At 37.7% G+C, this 19,367-nt stretch overlaps 1 protein-coding gene across 1 annotated transcript; it reads right to left on the bottom strand.

The window, feature by feature from the left end:
* Positions 1 to 5,938: 5,938 nt before the first annotated feature.
* Positions 5,939 to 10,496, bottom strand: LOC113055198 (galactose-3-O-sulfotransferase 4-like). Its single transcript, XM_026221246.1, has 3 exons — positions 10,262 to 10,496; positions 8,819 to 9,091; positions 5,939 to 7,999 (listed from the first exon to the last, which is right to left on the bottom strand). Exons 1-3 carry the CDS (start codon positions 10,366 to 10,368, stop codon positions 7,093 to 7,095), a joined length of 1,287 nt encoding a protein of 428 aa, XP_026077031.1. The 5' UTR covers positions 10,369 to 10,496; the 3' UTR covers positions 5,939 to 7,092.
* Between the last annotated feature and the right edge of the window lie 8,871 nt (positions 10,497 to 19,367).

Genomic DNA, 19,367 nt, shown 5'->3' on the forward strand with positions numbered 1-19,367 from the left:
AAAGGATATTCCATTCTTAAACTTTATACCACTTCTATCGTGAGACCGACTATTGCCATTTATAACAGCAGGACAGATAGACAGCATCTTGAATACTGCGTTCTTCCCTCATGCAAAGAACTCTAGCGCCTAATGTTTGTGCCGCGGATTCCCAAAAATGCTTTGCATTCACCACTGGGAAAACGTCATGATGACGACACATTAATGTACAGATATGTGTACATTAGACTATTGACTGTCTACTGAGAATTGTTGCTTGATAGCAGATTGTCATGTGTCAGACTTTGAAATTTCTCACTATGTTTTAGCCTATATTGTGTGCTGACGTTGCTTGTTATTTATTGGGGTGTGTTGTATCTGTTTATTACTTTTCTATTGTTGTTATTACTTGTGGACTGTAAAAAGTATATGCTGATTTTTAGGTTGCCTTTATAATAACTGGGACAACAGATGAAAATTAGCCTGTTGAGCTAACTCTGGCTCATTTACAGTTATTTTACTGTTAATAAATGAGCACTGTCCCTGTAAAATAAATAAATAAATGAAAAAATAAATGAAATGAAATTAGCGATCCCACTCCAAACTCCCGAACTGATTCAAATGATTTGCGATCCCCAAACTGACTCAAATGATTCGCGATCCCGCTACGAACTCCCGAACGGATTCAAATGATTTGCGATCCCCAAACTGACTCAAATGATTCGCGATCCCGCAACGAACTTGTGAACTGATTCAAATGATTCGCGAATCCGCTTTGAACTCCCGAACTGACACAAATGATTCGCGATCCCGCTACGAACTCCCGAACTGATTAAAATGATTCGCAATCCCCAAACTGACTCAAATGATTCGCGAATACGCTTTGAACTCCCGAAACTGACTCAAATGATTCGCGATCCCGCTATGAACTCCCGAACTGATTCAAATGATTCGCGATCCCCAAACTGACTCAAATGATTCGCGATCCCGCTTCGAACTCCCGAACTGATTCAAATGATTCGCGATCCCGCTTCGAACTCCCGAACTGACTCAAATGATTCGCGATCCCGCTTCGAACTCCCGAACTGACTCAAATGATTCGCGATCCCGCTTCGAACTCCCGAACTGACTCAAATGATTCGCGATCCCGCTTCGAACTCCCGAACTGACTCAAATGATTCGCGATCCCGCTTCGAACTCCCGAACTGACTCAAATGATTCGCGATCCCGCTTCGAACTCCCGAACTGACTCAAATGATTCGCGAACCCGCTCCGAACGCTGACATATATTCCATGTGGGCCGAATCTGGACCGAAACTGCTTGCTGTGAGGGGTGTCACCGGCCTGAGAGTCAGGAGGGAATGTGAGGTAAAAATTGATTATCTATCTATCTATCAATCAATAAATGAAGCTTTAATGAAAGCACAGACTTTGAGATGATAAATAACTAACACTTTCAAAAAGCGTGAGGATACGTAACAACTTCGGTTTGTGTCAGAACTTTCACACTTTCATTCATAAATTCTCCCCGTTTGTGTTTGAAAAGCGACAGGGATTGAATCGCGGAAATGGAACTTGCTGTACAAAGCAGAACGTCACGGAATTCGGACATTTTTGAATGAATAAATCAAAAGCAGAGCATTTAATCAAATCTCGATATGGACTAGTGTCTGCAATATTAAAGGTGTTCAGTACCGTCGCTCCCTACAGTACGCAATCTGCGTAGGGCACCAACTCCGGAGGGGGCACCATCCCAGTTGCTCCAAAAACAAAAAACAAAAAAAACCTTCCTCTATTCTCCTATCCGCGCTCGCGACCGCTCGCACCTCGTGTTTGCGGTTGAATGTTCATAATTGATGGATGAACATCTATGCCCGGGTAGAGTACATCAGCAATCCAGCGAAGAGAAAAGAAAACTAAAAGTAAAAAAAAAAAAAAAAAAAAACCAACAGACATAAAGTTGGCTTGACGTTGGACGAGTCTCAAATTTAGGGACCGTCTCTAAAGTTACATGCGATATTGATATACACCTTTCTAACGTCAGAGAATTTGAGGAGAATGACTTACAGTCATAAAAACAACTGTGATTGTTCATGTAGGTGTCAGCTATATAATGCACAATTTAATTAAGTGTTTGATATTTATTAAAATAATCTGTAAATCATAAGTAAATTATGCTACTCTTTCACATGGGCTCAAACGCAAATTTGAATCTCAATAGCATTTGAGGAGATTGTAATTGTAATGTGTTCATTTAGCTACAATGCACACCTCATACATTTTTGATATATATTAAAATAAAGTATAAATCATTTAGGTAAAAACAAGGCCCGTTTATCACTTTCAGGCACATTCCTGTGAAAGTTTTTTTTTTTTTAGGTTCCTTTACGAAAATTACCCATGGTTTTAACAATAACACCACAAATCATTGTTCTTGTAGCCATGGTGGTAACTGCAAATTAACCATGGTTTTGTTACTTCAAATAATCATTTACAAAGTATTAATATACTGTAATATTATTTTGTTGTTGTTGTTGCTATAAAAACAGGCCTAAGCCATCAATAGCCTTTAAAATGACTTAAAATGCATTATATAAAAAATAATGAGGCAATAATGATTGGTTAATAATAACACTGTTAAAATACATAATGTAGGCAAATACAAAATAAACAATTTATGTACATGTTATTACAAATGCCATGTGATTGCTGCTGTTACTCTTACAGGACAATCAAATCCTTGTTTAGGCTACTTACCAAACATTTCTGTCAAATATTCACTCAATCTTTCATTTTTGGACACCTTTTTGCTATACATGACACAGGCTTTATAATTTCTTCAACAAAAAAAAACAACCCTTACAAAAATAAACCATGCTTCTAACATAGTAAAATTGCTTAGTTTCCTTTTGCATGATTTCTGAATGCTTGAGACTATAAAATAGATTAGAGTCATAATAAAGTTATAGCCACAGGTAAATGTCGAGAGCTACAATTGTGATTAGTAAATAATACAATTTATTCATTTAGTTTTTTATTTGATTAAAGTTCTTTTTTCACTCCTATATTAGGTGTTTTTTTTTCATCATATTTGAGGAAGGGGGGCACAACAATAAAATCCTGCTTAGGGCACACATTTGGCCAGCAGCGGCCCTGAAGGTTTGTTCTACACGTCTCTGGGAATGTGTGCTCTACAACACACACACACACACACACACACACACACACACACACACACACACACTGAAGCACGCGTGGTGTTTTCAGCTCTTCACTATATTGACACATGATGTAGGCTACACATGTGCACGTCAGCGCGCTATGAGAGGATTTCACCATTTCATTTGATAAAACTATCGTCATTCATTCGTATCGTATACACAGACTGACAGAAACGGCAATGTCTTCATGATAACCCTGTCGAAATAAACTCTCGGTATAACTTGAAGAAATTCAAACAGAAATATAGTACTATTGCACAGAAGAGTATGCTATACGTCAAGTAGGCCTAATAGCTAATAATAATAGTTCATTAAAAAACACAGAAACTCTGGTTACAACCCACCAAAATAAAAGTTTGGTCTAACGCAAAGAAATTATGTAAGAAATTGCTTAGTAAAATGTACTTAAAAAAAGATATACTAAAACATTATTTTAAAGGAATATCACACAAGTTTTCATAGAATTTTAAATTTAAGCTTGCCAAAACAATAACACCATATTTTTCAAAAACAATTTCTAAAAGTACATTTGTATTTGTGCCTATAATGTTTATTTATTATTATTGTCAGCTAATAAAACCTGTGCTTCAGGGATCATATTCATATAACATCTAAGGCTAAATGTAGCTCTTGACTGGTTGAGTTAGATGGTGATGAACACTAAACTGTAGAAAATCAGTTGAGTCTCCCCAGCTGGAAATGTCATTGGTTGTTAAAGTCTTGTGTTTCTTATAATAACATTGACATATTGATAAAACTGAAACTTTTATAATGCTCTTAATTACATGTCGATGCATACTGTATGCATTAGTGAGTGTGGTGGTGCTTATGGGGTATGATCACTTATTCCTTATATGAACTGTTTCAAATGCAAGACATTGATTGCATGAGATTAAGTTTGTAAATGGCAGCCTGTGTCCTTTTGTAGTGTGCACATATATTTATCATCAAACTGTGATAACTGTGACTAAATTCAGTATATATACGTCTGCCATATGTTGCCACCCCTCAAAAATTCCTGCCCCCTTCTCGCCACCCCATCAATATTTTTCTAGATCCGCCCCTGCCAAAGACCGAATCAAAAAGAAAAGCTTTTTGGATGAATTTGTGCTCCTGTGATGCACAAACTCCTTTCCTGTTTGGATTCTCCGGTATTTCCTCCAATCGGAGTCATGTGATCAAGGTTGATCAAGACTATTTTGTGTGGGTGCTTTTGCTCTTCGAGTATTTAAAGGTACATTTTTACAGACTACTGCTGGTATTTTCTTGTTTTCTGTAGTTGTCATGTGTAAGCGCAGCATACAGGAGGATATGAAGAGTTCGGGGAGCAGGTGGCTAAGCAGATTAGCGTGGATGTGTTTGGTGTGACGCCAATAACAGCAGACGAGAGGTGCTGACGTTACTCTTTGACAGGCAAACATGGGATTTGGCTGCTGGAAACACTGTGATTTAGTCTCTGTTTGTGTGTTTTTACTGTTTGACTAAGTACTGTATAAACAGAAAGCTTTTCCCTAAAATGTTGATATTTCAGAGGTTAACTAAAACAGGTCTGGGTCTGGGTTACACACATTTCTACTCAAATTCTTATGACATGTGTTTTCATTACCAGTACTTTTGAGGAGTTTCATTTCATGTATTCTTGTTATTCCTAGAGTTGATTCTCAGAGGTTTCATTATTTTATTATTACTATTATTTTTTTAAATGTAGCATGAAAGATAGACATCTTTGTAGAGTTAAAAAGACCGGTTTTACTCCTCTGGTCAAGCAAAAAATCTGATTTTAACACAAGCAACTGCTGATGATACTGACAATATCAATTATCAGTATCAATTCAAAATTATTATTTTTTTCTCAATACAACCTGGTCTTATTGTGAACACACCTTTAATTAAAATGTATTTACTAGGATTATTTTTATGATTCATGGTTAACACCCTGCAATTCCCTCTTGATCCCTCTGAGGTCTCTAAAGTCATGTCGCAAATTGGACACACCACAAGATGATTGGTCAGATTTTGGGGTGATTTCTCCTCTTCTGACAATCCTAGGTATTGTCCTGATTATCTTGTTGGTGTTTCTAAAGATTATTTTAGCAGATTTTCCTGTAGTGTGAGCAGTGTTAAGAGTGACTGGATCTGCTCGGAAGAACATCAGAGGCACCCTGATCGCAAATCAACATGTTGAATATTTCCGATTGGAAATCCTGATGAGTGTTGGGAATTCTGAGGACGAACGCTTGTACACTCTGGAGATTATCACGTGAAACAAAACAATATCCAATGAGAAAGCGTGGTGACAGAAAACGGAAACAAATGCAGTCATAGCAGTTTCTTCCTGCCTATCGTCTGCCATATTTATTCTCAAGTCTCAAGATTTCCTGTGTTCACTGTTGGGGCTCTGTTTAAAATATGTTAGTGTCTGCTGTGCTGTCTTTTGTCACACACTTTAGGAGCAAAATGATTAAATCTAGGATTTTTTTTGTCCTCATGTTTGTGGTCTCTCACATTTTGAAATCTTTTAGTGTGTAGCCAGCAAAATGCGCACGTTTGTCCTCGGGGTTCCCCCCACACATCAGTATTTCTGATCGTAAATATTAAACATGTTGAATATTTACGATTAGCGATCGGGGAGGCTCCGACGTTCTTCTGATCAGGTTCGGACACTCTTAACACACCTCACACCACGGGAAAATCTGATGAGATAATCTGTAGAACCATCAAGATAATCGGGACATAGCTAGGATTGTCGGAAGGGGGGAAATCAGCCCGATTATCTTTTGGTGTGTACCCAGCATAAGTTGTATTCACGTCTGGGAAACTTGAAGTTAATTTTGATAGTTGATTTTCCAAACCCATGAATTTAAGATATGCGAGTAGACAGAACTATTTATATATAGTATTTGACTGAAACCTCAGCTAGCTAACTGTAAATGTATAGAATGGTGTGTTAATGGTTATATGGTTGTCAACAAATGGGATGCTGCATTTTATGCAAAATCCATTGGTTCTTGATTAAATATCTTCAAAAACCTTTGGCCTTAATAAGATTTTTAAACAAGAAATAGTCTAGAATGAACCTGATGTCCTCCATGATTCCTAGTCTTCCTAACAACAAAGCACTAAAATGCGCAAAAAAAACCTAACTTAAATATTGGGCAGTGGGAAATTTCCAGTAACATGTGAAGGCATCATAACCACTGCTGGAAAGTGACCCTCCAGGAGCGTAACTTGACACTGGTTTACAGCAAAGACCGTATGTGTGAAAGTACCAAGATTGTCGTACAGAGCAGTTGCAGTTTTATCTTTCTCCATCAGTTTCATGTGCGGACCAGTGCTTCCCAACCCTGGTCTTGGAGTTTCCTCAACTTTTGTATTTCTGCCTAATCCACGGGTCTCTAATCCTGCTCCTAGATGCCCATTTACCTGCAGAGTTTAGCTCCAACTTTAATAAAACACATCTGAACCATCTTATCAAGGTCTTCAGGCTCATTAGAAATTTCCAGGCAGATGTGTTGGAACTGGTTGGAGCTAAACTCTGCAGGACATTGGCCCTCCAGGAGCAGGATTGAACACTATTGTCCTAATTAAACATTTGTGATTTCAACTCATCATTTCCAAGACCTGAAATCCTTGGGTCAGATGAGAGAAAACGTACAAAACGTGTGCTGTTTGGGGTTCTACAGGACATGGGATGGGCACCACTGATGTAGACCACCGTTCAGGGAAAGTAGTGTTTCTCTCTTGTCTTATTCAGGCTTGATTTTAGATGGAGCAGTTGTTCTGTCTTGGAACAAGTCTTCCAACAGACTTGTTCTGTCATGAGTCCACAGAATCCCATTGGCCAAGATCAGACCTTCGACTCTTGTGAATCCCACTACGTCCATCTCAGGTTTCAGTCAGCAGGAGCAGCTCTCATATCTCTACCGTACTGCTTGAAGTACAAGTGTGAGTGATACTGAAGCTCGGGAAGCATCATCCGAACACAAAACCCCTGATCCTGGAGTGACAGGTTCCCTCGCACCTCGTATCCCACGATAGTAGCCGTCTCCGTCTGCCATGGGCGGAGCAAGTCTTCCAGCTCTCCCGGAGGAACCTCAGCCCTGGACACGCATTTCTGTTGCATTTTCATTGTAGAGGCCCTGAGCCGCGCCACCTCTGTTTTCAACCTCTCCAACCCGAACTGAGCTGCCTTCTCCCAGAACACCTGCTCGAAGAAGTCGTACAGCAATGTGTCTAGCATGTTCCACGATCGCACTTTCTCCCGCATGTTCTCATCCAGCTCCGTCACACAGTTGCCAGCGCGAGCGTTGAGCCGAAGGTAAGCCACATCCGGGTGCTCCAGTCCGAGAAGAGCTCCCAGGAGAACTAGGGACTCGTCAAAGTGCTCTGCGATCATCACCAAGTGAAACGCTTCCTCCAGCTGAGCCAAGTCCTCCGGCCAGGAGCCGTTCCACTTCTGGTTGTTCAGCCCCAAGTCAAAGCTCATTGGGTTCTTGGCAAGACCATTCCCAGGTTCCTTCGGGTCCCAGAAGGTTTCTGGAGAGTCCAGGAACATGGAGAGTGCAGATTTGCCTTGGTTGGCGGCGGCTCGGTGTGCACTGAAGAACGCTGGGGTGATGGAGGTGTAGTATCCGAAGACTGACTCGAAGGTCTTGATCGGGTCTCTCAACAGCGTGATGAAGACTGTGTTCTGGGGCATAACCTTCCTCACCTCCCTCAGGTCCAAACGCATGTGACTACAGAGCAAGTTGAACTGAGATGAACCCTCGGGCAGCTCGTCCACAAACGCCGCTCTGAATCTGAGACAGAGAGAGAGCGAGAGTGAAGAACCTGTTTGGATTAAAGCTCATTTAACCTACACGGTTTTTAATGGTCTCAAGAGGGAGGATGAGAATACATTGTTAATGACTGACTTGTTCCATCCACTCTACACTCTCGGAAAAGGTACAAAAGCTGTCTCATAGCAGTACCCTTTAAAAAAAGTTATACATTTGTACTTTCATTTACCCCAAAAGGGTGCATACTAATGCCATAAAGGTACATAATCATTACCATTTTGTAGGGCATTGACAACTTTTGTAACTTTTTTAAGTGTAATGATATATGTTTTTAAAGGCAGTGTTTTTTAAGGACAATTTTGGTGCGCCATCCATTGGTGTTTGTTTACGATTGTATTTTGGCGCCCTAGCATGAGTAGCTAAATGATGAATATCATAAAGACTGATTAGCTAACAGTTGCTAATTTGTCAGCAATTGTGGGCCACCCAGAGGACATTGTAATGAGTCCTGTAAGTATTTCATTGTATTATAGATGTGTTTTGGAGGCTTATCTTTTCTTAAATCGTCATTTGGTACCCTAGATTGATCAACATTGTCCAGCTAGCACCTTGGTAAAATAAACAAATTTTTCTCCTCCTGTTGTCTTTGACCCAGAATATTATCTATTGAAGAGTTTGAAGATCAAAGACAGCAGCAGAAGGTCATGAACTTCTAGAAGATCCTACACCAAACCGCCTCTGAGATGAAAGGGAACAGGTAATGCAGACTGAAACTAACATGTAATTAAACTGAAACATTGCTGGAAACGTGATGTGCATCATGCATTGTGCTCATTTTACCTGTCTGGGTAGTTAAACTGGTACGTGTGGGAGGGAAAGGCAAAAGTGGCGCCTTCTCGTTCCCCGAGTCGAAACAGGATGTTTTGCACGGTGCTGCTGCCGGTCCGGTGTGTCTTCAGGAAGACCACTGGTGGATGTGATCTCTGCCGCTCGGCTCTGGATGTGGTTGTGTGTTTGGGCGATTGGTGTGTGTTTGGAGGGAGTGGTGATGTGTGTTTCTCAGGAGCTCTTCTCTGGTTCCTTCTGTCTGCTGTAGGTCTCAGTTCATAGGTTCTGTATGCGAAATATCATGTTAGACGCCCCATGTTAGATCTCTTTCTTTCTAGTCTGTTCTTTGAACCATATTAAATTGCTTCACTGACATGAGTACTAGCAGAAACTGTTTAAATGATGACTCAGAAGGCACCAACAATAGAAAGCACAAACATGCATTACTTGCGTAAGCGTTAAGTGCACAAGCATACAGATATGAATGATGCAACAGATGTATATTTCTCAAAAGAAATTGACTTTAGTGACACAATTAAATGTCATCAGAAGCATTTTAACACAAAACCAGGCTTTGCTTCCAAGCTACATTTGAGAGTCCAGATGACATGGTGAACTTTCCAGTGTGGTGAACAACTCGGTGTAGAAAACTGCTTTTGCATCAACCAAAGAAACCACACCACATGATGTGCACCTTGTGTTGAGAAAACCAGTTAAACACCAACCAAACCTAATTAGAATTAAACAGAATTTGTTCCAGATCTACTTTGAAAGAGCTCGTAGATAGCTGTCCGTTTTAACCTTCAGTGTTGTATTATCATTGAGAAACTACAATTGTTTTTAATATACATAAAACTATTATGAACTATAATAGTTTCCTCAAGTTAAACTAAATGAGAAATTCTGCCTTTGCAAGTAGCTGTAAACATTTTTGGTACTATATATATACTATATATACTATATATATATATATAATATTTCAGTTAATGATTATTTTATTTCAAGATTTAGTTAACTGTAAAGCATTGTAAGTCACTTTGGATGAATGCAAAATCTGCCACATGTGTATAGTATTAAGAAACTACTATGGTTATCTTAATATTTTGAATGCATTTTTATATTTCCTTGTTTTCTTGTTAATTTTAATTATTTTGGTTGCTATTTGTATAATTTTTGGTTTTATTTAAATTTTTAAATGTCTATAAGGTTTTTAGAATTTTTTGCTGTAGTTAAACTAAATTTCCTTTCTCTATTTTACTTAATTTCATTTAGATTCAGAACTTATTTTTCAAGTGACAAAATTATTATTTTAGTTTTAATTAATGCTCTAGTGACACCAGGGTCATGGGTACGAACCCTTGAAGTTGCTTTGGATAAAAGCACCATCCAAATGCAAGTGTAAGCACAAGTAGCTGATTTGAATGGTTTATTCTCCCAGTAGTTCAAGCCTCTCACCTGTTGGTCTGCAGTGAGTGTGTGGCCAGGAGTGTGAGGAGCAGTAGGAGCGCTAACACCAGCAGTAAAGCGCTCACCCGGTGCCTCCACAGCCAGCGCAGACCCATCTCCACAAACACAAGACTGTGTGGAGCTGCTGAGCGCTCAGCGTCTGTCTGTGATGTGAGGATTGTGAGGGCAGGACGGGCCGCGTCTCTCACGGCCTCCTCTCACCCCTTTAATCCTGTAGGCCGGATCAGAGAAACACACACACACACACACACACACTGACGCATCTCACAGCTTCTGTCCGTCTGCCACACAGTGCACAGTGCAAATCTTGTCAAGGCAGTTTGTGTTGTGTTATGTTTCAAATGTAAAGTTTGGGTTAGTTAACGTGATCTGGTTACCCCTTCGCTGGTAGATGCTGTAACTGCACCTTCATGAGGGTAAAGCATGTTTCCTTTCTGAAGTCCAGATATGGGATCTTCTAAAGCTCTCAAATTCATGAAAGTGATTGCATTAAGTGTTTTACTGATGCAAAATGAAGACATGTAGATGTGTTTTCTGAGAAACTGAATCTAAGCATAAAGCAAGAATCCAGCAGATGTTTAGTCTTGTTTTAATGATAAACTCATCATTTAGTTTCTCAAGCAAATGCATCATGATTTAAGAACCTTTAGACACTGGCAATGGAAAAATCCAAATAATTGTCTTTCTATTGTAGTTGTTTTAGTGCCTGGCTCTTTAGACAGCTCAGGACAGCTGAATTAAAGTGATTTAAATATAGTTTTTCTAAGTGTGCATCTGTGCATGCTGATATTTCCCACAAGCCTACACTACTGAAGAGTTTGCGATGGCTCTCTGTGATTTATTTTGTATTTTTTCCATTTTATTAGTTGTTCGCTGTTATTATTACTTGTATGCAAATGACTCTCTTTTATTGCATTATAGTGAATGATGAATATTGATCAGTGGGGTCCTCTAGTGGTGGTCCGTGATCTCAGCTTCACTCTTTCATGAGGAATATTTCCTATCTTCTGTGTTTGTGTTGTCTGTGTAAAGCAGGAGCGACGAGTCTCATGCCATACATGCCTCTCTGTTATTAAATAAGATAATTTACATGTGTTTTTTAAGAAATGGCAGGTATGTATGTCAAGTGCATGTATGCAAAGGAAGATTCTTCTCTTAATCTATTTATTACACCAACTCTTAATGAGGAGTTCAGATGAAACTGTTCGGTTGACTTCTTTCAGATGACTTGGATGACAACATCATTGTTTCTGGTTTATTGCCTGTGAAGAACATAGTTTTACTCCCTGAAGTAGGTCTATCAATAGAAAGTTTATTGTTAAAACTTCACAGTAAGTTTCCATAAGTTAATGCTAATGTATAAACTAACATGAACAATACATTTATTGCACTATTAATTAATATTTGTTAATGTTAGTTCATAACATAACGTTAATGTTAGTAAAATACTGTCGTTCATTGTTAGTTCATGTTAATTCACAGTAAATTAAAGTTAACAAATACAACTTTTGATGTTATTAAGGCATTAGTAAATGTTGGAAAGATTAGCTACTGTTACCAGTATATTTGGGAGAAAGAAAATGACTCATTTTTCGGACCATTAACATTTTTTTAAATGTTTTTATTTTTGTTGATAGTTTATTTAAATTAAAATTTAAGCTCATTTTAACTCATTTTATTTTCAAGACTGTAATGCACAATATACATGTATACAATTTATATAATAAATAATATACAATATATAATTTTTAGTAAATATTTTAAATTCGATTTTATTTTTATGTTTTCTGTTTATGTTTTAATTGTACATTTTTTTTTTGCATTTTTGTTTTTGTCATTGACATTTTTACTATTTTTAATCTATAATTTTAAAGCTTTAGATTTTAGTTAATTTAATTTTAAATTTTTACTTAATTTAAAAGAAAATGAAAATGAGAAATATAAATAAAATGTGCTATATATATATATATATATATATGTATACATACATTTTTTATTTACTGTGATTTTGACCTTTATTAATAGTTTTTTTTTTGTTCTAAATCAAAACTTGTATCTGTGAATGATAGTGAATTCTTTGTGAACAATTGTATTTTTATTAACTATCATTCACTGCTGAGAGTTCATGCCAACTTTAAAGGTCAGAAATTCCCAAAATGCAGGAGTGAAAAGATTTTAAACCCTCACTTATAAAAGAGGCTTTCGTGCATGAATGTCATTCATCAGCTCACATCCACACCTTTCTGCTGAATTTCACCCCAGCTTCACAAGCACAAGTCATGTTTTATATAAAGAAAGCGCTTTGCACTAACGTCTGATTAGCTTACAATGAATAACAAACTTTTACATCATTTATTAATAAGATTTAATTACAAAAAATCTGTTGTTCCCAGTGCATTCACAGATACAACTTTGGATTTTGAAAAAAAAAAAATCTATTAACAAATGTCAACATAACAGTACATTAAACCAAAAAGTAAGGTCTCATTTGTTTACATCAGTTCAAACATTAATGCAATCAGCAGTACATTTTACTGCATTTAATCATTAGTTTAAAAGATTTTACAGCCGTTGTTTGTTTTCGTTCACAATGCATTAACTGTTAACAGATGCAACTTTACATTTACAAATGCATTGAAAATAACAAATTAAGGTTATTAGATGCTGTAGAGGTATATTGTTCATTATTAGTTATGTAGACCTCTTTTAAGAAGACTATATATTTTTTTTGCATTTTATTTTTGCATGTGTGACATTATTGTCTTCAACAAACTTGTTGCAGTAATGAAAGAAAATATTTATCGTAATGCATCCAAAAATGTATTCTCAACATTTAATACAGTATTTTTTATTTATTTAATCAGGGCAGCACGGCAAAAAAATTTTTTTTTTCCAAAATTATAGTTTATTTTTTTTGCTTGAAAATACTGACAATCTAGAGATTAGAAAAGTATGATGAGAATGGTAATGCTACAGTTTTCTGCTTGACCTGCTGCAGAGGTGAAGGGCGAGGCCAGCATATTTCCAGCACTGTACTAGTGTAAATAAATACTGCAGAAATATGTGTGGAACGACACGATAGCGATCGGTCCTGTCTGATCGGCAGCTGAAGGTGTGTCTCAGACTTTACTTGCACTAAAAGTGAAGAGCCTTGACAATGATGTAGGCAGCTGATACTGTACCTTTCTGTGGTTTAAAGGACAAGACCTCCACCGTAAACCTGCTGAGAAACACACACTTTCACAGCTTAGTTACACACACGGCCCTCGCTGTGTGCTGATAAGTTTTGATTGTTGGTGTTATTACACACTTTCACCTCTGGCACACATCAGGCAGCGCTGCATTCTTCAGATGCTGTTATTTGCTGCTGATAAATGTCATTGTTAAGGGCAGATGCTCAGATGACAGACGCTGAAAGCTTGTATAGCAGGTACAACGCCTCAAACACTTGGAGAATCATCAGTGTGCTCTCAGACAATGAAAATATGCAGTTTTTTTAATGGTTAAACAAATGTTGTGTTAATACATGCACATTAACATGACTAAGTCACAATTCTTTTGATTTCGATACCACAGCAATTTGAGTTGAGTTTTTTAGCAGGCTATTTTACAGTCACTAGATACTAGGTGAATAGGGTCAAACTAACTAATAACAACAAGATAATAACAAAGCTATGTTTTCCGATATGCAAATTAATATTTAAATATGCAAATTAAGACTTGACTAATTGAGTATGCGCTAATTTGCATAGAATTCCAGAACATAAATCTGAACACTGGATAAATTTAGGTTCAAAATTCTTAAGTTACTGTTTTACTGAAGTGATTTTGTAAATAAGAAAATTCTGTCAATAACAGTGTTATTCTAGTATTATTTATGTACTATTATAGTATTTATTTATATTTTGAATAAGCTTTTAACATTTTTAGTTGTCATTATAGATTAAGTTTAAGTAATTTTATTTATGTATTTTTTTTTATAATAATTATCTTTAGTTTTATTTCAGCTTTAGTCATTTTAGTACTTCAACTTATTTAATTTCAGTTAGGTGTCAGAGCAACCTTTCTAATTTTCATTTAAGTTTTTTATTTTAATTGTTTTTTTATTTATTTAATTGTAATCTGTTCTATTTTGGCTTCATTTCAGTGAACAAATATTACATATTTTTTTTAATATATAAAAAATTAAAATAAAGAATGAAATGATATATAAAACATTTTTTTTAATAATGTGAATAAACCACACAGTTTAAAAACCTTTAGAAAATATATAAGAATAAAACTGTACAATTTGGTGTCTGTGTGTGGTGCTGACATGGAAAAAACCCTAAACTTTAAAATGTACCATGATTGAAATCTACAGATGCAAATAGATAAGTAAAAAAAAAAAGAAAAACACTTATGTGAATGAAAACATATTTATGGATGCAAAATCTTTAAAGTGCATGAAAAGCTGTTGCTTCTTGTGTCTTACCTTCATTTAAAATTCCTATTTTAGATTTTACAAGTTGCAAACGTGACACTAAAGACACGAGTCTCATCTAGAGACCTGAGGATCAGAGCGTGGACTTTAAGACTCGAACCCGTAAATTACTCGACTGTCAAGCACAGTTAAACCACACTGGTGTTTTATTCACAAGATATAAAGATCTCCTCTTCTGTGTTTATAATCAGCTGTAGTTAGTTGGTGGAGCTGGACTCATGTTTTGTAGTGATGTATCTGGGACTCTCCCTGTAGTTGTGTGTGTGTGTGTGTTATATAATTTCTCTTCAGTACTCTGAGTTATAAACTGTGTATTTAGTCTTGAATGAGCGTAAAATTGCTCTTTTGTGTTTGTGAGCAGAGCCTGCAGGGCAACAAGACTATTTGGAGAAAAAACAGAACAGTTATGAACATCGGTTTATTATGTTTCTGTAAAAAGTTATCATCAATGCCTTTTTTCATTTTATTTTATTTAATTTTATTTTTAACTTAATTGTGTACTATTAAATTCTATAAAACTGTAGTGTAGGCTACACTCATTTATTTTATGGAACAGGAAAATGCTGCCATTTAAAGAGTTGACGATTTTGTCTTAGTTCCTACAATGTAAATCAATGGAAAACATACGATTTAAAGAGGTAAGAATGAACCTCCGCCTCTAATTATAACCGTAACTGGGGCACGAGGATAAAATTAAAACAAATTAAAGTGATAGTTCACTCAAAACTGAAAATTTGCAATTAACACACTCACATTTTGTCTTTACTGTTCTTCTTAAGAAATAAGTCTCCTACATCTGAGATGGGAGAGTGAGTAAATGAACAGCAAATTTTCATTTATGAGTGAACAACACCTAGGTGGCGATTTATATGCCTTTGTACAATGCGAATAGTAATGTATTTAAAAAAAGGAAGGAAGCTCCGCCCCTAAATATAACAGGTCATTTTCATGTGCAAATTCATGTGCATTCACATTAGCAATATTTCACAACCGAGCATAATGATGTTTGAAACTTCTTCAGCCTCACAGGAATCTCCCGATTGTGCAGATATCTGTATTAAAACAGAAATTTGGAGAAACAACAGTGAACGTGTACTCTCTTATAGCCACTATTTCTGCAAAAACTGAATCTTAAACCTGAATACACAGCGACTTATGCACTGTGGGGACACATGGGGAAACACTTTTAAATTTTACCGAATAAGTATTTTTGGGAATGTAAAAATGCAGAACGTTTTCTGTGAGGGTTAGGTTTAGGTGTAGGTCGACGGAAAATACCATTACACCCGTGGAGAGTTCCCACATAAGAATCGTAGATGTATTTGTGTGTGTGTGTGTGTGTGTGTGTGTCTGCAGGTATTTAGGTGTGTATCTGTGTCAAGTGCCTGTGAAGGGTGTGAAGGAGACGCGCCTGTTTCAGTAGTATGTCTTAAGAACAATAAACTGCATTTCCACTCACCATTCTTTACAAAAGTTTTTTTTTTTTCATGCAGAAACAAAGAGGATTGCAGATACTGTACGAAAATAAACACATGATGTCACACATATCGGACAGGTCAAGCATTCCACTCATGGTACCGGTTTAATGCAGTCAGAGATTGTTACTCAAGTTCGCTAATCTGTTGCTGTTCAGGTCTTGAATTGTGTGTGTGTGTGTGTGTGTGTGTGTTCACTGCTTGAAACTGTTGTCTGTGCACTTTGCTGAGTTAAATGCAGTGCACAAATTCCTAATACGGGACACCATGAAAACAGTGAAATAGTCAAGTCACATTTATCTCTAGTGCTTTATGGAATACAGACTGTTTCAAGACAAGAAACAGGAAAATATCAGTGTTAATGTTGTAAAATTAATCAGAAATGAAATTATTTTTAGCAGATCCACTGAAGGCAGTAGTGTAGAAATAAGAAAAAGTAAAATAGATGCATTATTTATTGTAAAAACAAAAGGGGGGGGGGTGAACAAAGCCGTTTACAGTTAATCATTTGGCAGATGGTTTTATCCAAAGCAACTTATAAATGAGAACAATAGAAGCAATCAGACCAATGAGAGAACAACAACAGATAACTTAATTGCCATGACAAGTGGATAATAAAATCCATGCTTCTGAATGACAGATCTTAATGATGACATGTAGATGGAGAAGAGAAGAGGTCCAAGTACTGAGCCTTGAGGAACCCCAGTGGCAGGAAGTTGTGACTTAGTAACCTCACACCTCCAAGACACCATGAAGGACCAACCTGAGAGCTAGGACTTGAACCACAGGAGTGCGGTTCCTGAGATGCCCATTTTCATGAGAGAATGGAGAGTGGTTAACAGTGTCAAAAGTAGCAGACAGATCCAGCAAGATGAGTACTGAAGATTTTGAAGCTGCTCTTGTCAGTCTCAGGTCTTCAGTAACCGAGAGCAGGGCAGTCTTAGTTGAGTGGCCGCTGTTGAAGCCAGATTGGTTGCTGTCCAGGAGGTTGTTCTGTACAAGAATCATAGAGAGCTGGTTGAACACAACTCACTCAAGTGTCTTTGCAATGAAAGGAAGACGGACTCCTGGTCTGTAGAGAATCCTCTTCTTATATATTAAATAATAACAGATGTGCATGTCATACATCATCAAGTCTTTGTTTTAAAATAAGTGAATGGCAAAACTATATTCTAAACAAGACAAATATGTAATTCAAATAAAGTTCCACATTTTGAATTCTGATTGGACGAATTTGGAATGGTCAGTAGCATAGACATATAAATACCTAGACACCTCATTGGCCACTTTGAGCCATTGCCACGATGCGTCAACGCATCCGCCATGTTAGTGAGGGCAAGACTATATATATATATATATATATATATATATATATATATATATATATATTTCCGAACTGAAAACTTAAATAAAATGTGTTTCTTGAGCTGAGATCGATTCAGATCTCAGCTCAAGAAACATTTTATTTAAGTTTTCAGTTCTGCCTTTCTCTGGAATAAAGTGGTTTATTTGTGAAGACAAAACCTGACTACTAAACATTAATTCCCCACCGCTTCCCTCAAGATTTTCTATTTTATTCAATTAATGAGTAAAATAATGTAAAATACTTGACGATGCTTGACATTTTGTTCTATAATGCACATTAAACACACTCATGCAGAAAACACACATTTTGAAACAGTGGTTTGTTATTACATGTATGTTGGGCGTAACTTTGGAGCCTGTTCGCGACTCGGTTTATTCAGATCGGCACTTCGGAGCATGTTCGCGACTCGGTTGATTCAGATCGGCACTTCGGAGTTTGTTCGCGACTCGGTTGATTCAGATCGGCACTTCGGAGTCTGTTCGCGACTCGGTTGATTCAGATCGGCACTTCGGAGTCTTTTCGTGACTCGGTTGATTCAGATCGGCACTTCGATCGGAGCCTGTTCACGACTCTGTTGATTCAGATCGGCACTTCGGAGCCTCTTCGCGACTCAGTTGATTCAGATTGGCACTTCGGAGCCTGTTTGCGACTCGGTTGATTCAGATCGGCACTTCGGAGCCTGTTCGCGACTCGGTTGATTCAGATCGGCGCTTCGGAGCCTGTTCGCGACTCGGTTGATTCAGATCGGGACTTGAGCCTGTTCGCGACTCGGTTGATTCAGATCGGCACTTCGGAGCCTGTTCGCGACTCTGTTAATTCAGATCGGGACTTCGGAGTCTGTTCGCGACTCGGTTGTTTCAGATCGGCACTTCGGAGCATGTTTGCGACTCTGTTGATTCAGATCGGCACTTCGGAGCCTGTTCGCGGCTCTATTGATTCAGATCGGCACTTCGGAGCCTGTTCGCGGCTCTATTGATTCAGATCGGCACTTCGGAGCCTGTTCGCGGCTCTATTGATTCAGATCGGCACTTCGGAGTCTGTTCGCGACTCGGTTGTTTCAGATCGGCACTTCGGAGCATGTTTGCGACTCTGTTGATTCAGATCGGCACACTTCGGAGCCTGTTCGCGACTCTATTGATTCAGATCGGCACTTCGGAGCCTGTTCGCGACTCTGTTGATTCAGATCAGCACTTCAGAGACTGTTCGCGACTCTGTTGATTCAGATCGGGACTTCGGAGACTGTTCGCGACTCTGTTGATACAGATCGGGACTTCGAAGCCTGTTCGTGACTCGGTTGATACAGATCGGGACTTCTGAGCCTGTTCGCGACTCTGTTGATTCAGATCAGCACTTCGGAGTCTGTTTTTATTATCGTGTGACGGTTTGTAGGTGTCCAATCTTTCGATGAGTCAGGTATGTTTTAAAATGGCTTTATACACAATGATTCTGTAATTAGTAATGAATGTTTAAAGAAATATCTGCCTGTTCATTTAGAAAAATAAATGTATAGTTCACCCAAAATTTCACATTTGCAGATAATTGACTTTACCTTAAAGCCAGATGTACTGTATATGAGTTTGTTTCTTCATGGAAAAAGATTTGCAGAAATGTAGCGTTACATCACTTGTTCACCAATGGGTGCACAGCAGTGAATGGGTGCCGTCAGAATGAGAGTCCAAACAGCTGATAAAAACATCTCAATAATCCTCAAGTAATCCACACCACTCATGTCCATCAGATCGGGACTTGAGCCTGTTCGCGACTCGGTTG

The sequence above is a fragment of the Carassius auratus genome, chromosome 3, assembly GCF_003368295.1.
Source record: "Carassius auratus strain Wakin chromosome 3, ASM336829v1, whole genome shotgun sequence".
NCBI classification, from domain to species: domain Eukaryota; kingdom Metazoa; phylum Chordata; class Actinopteri; order Cypriniformes; family Cyprinidae; genus Carassius; species Carassius auratus.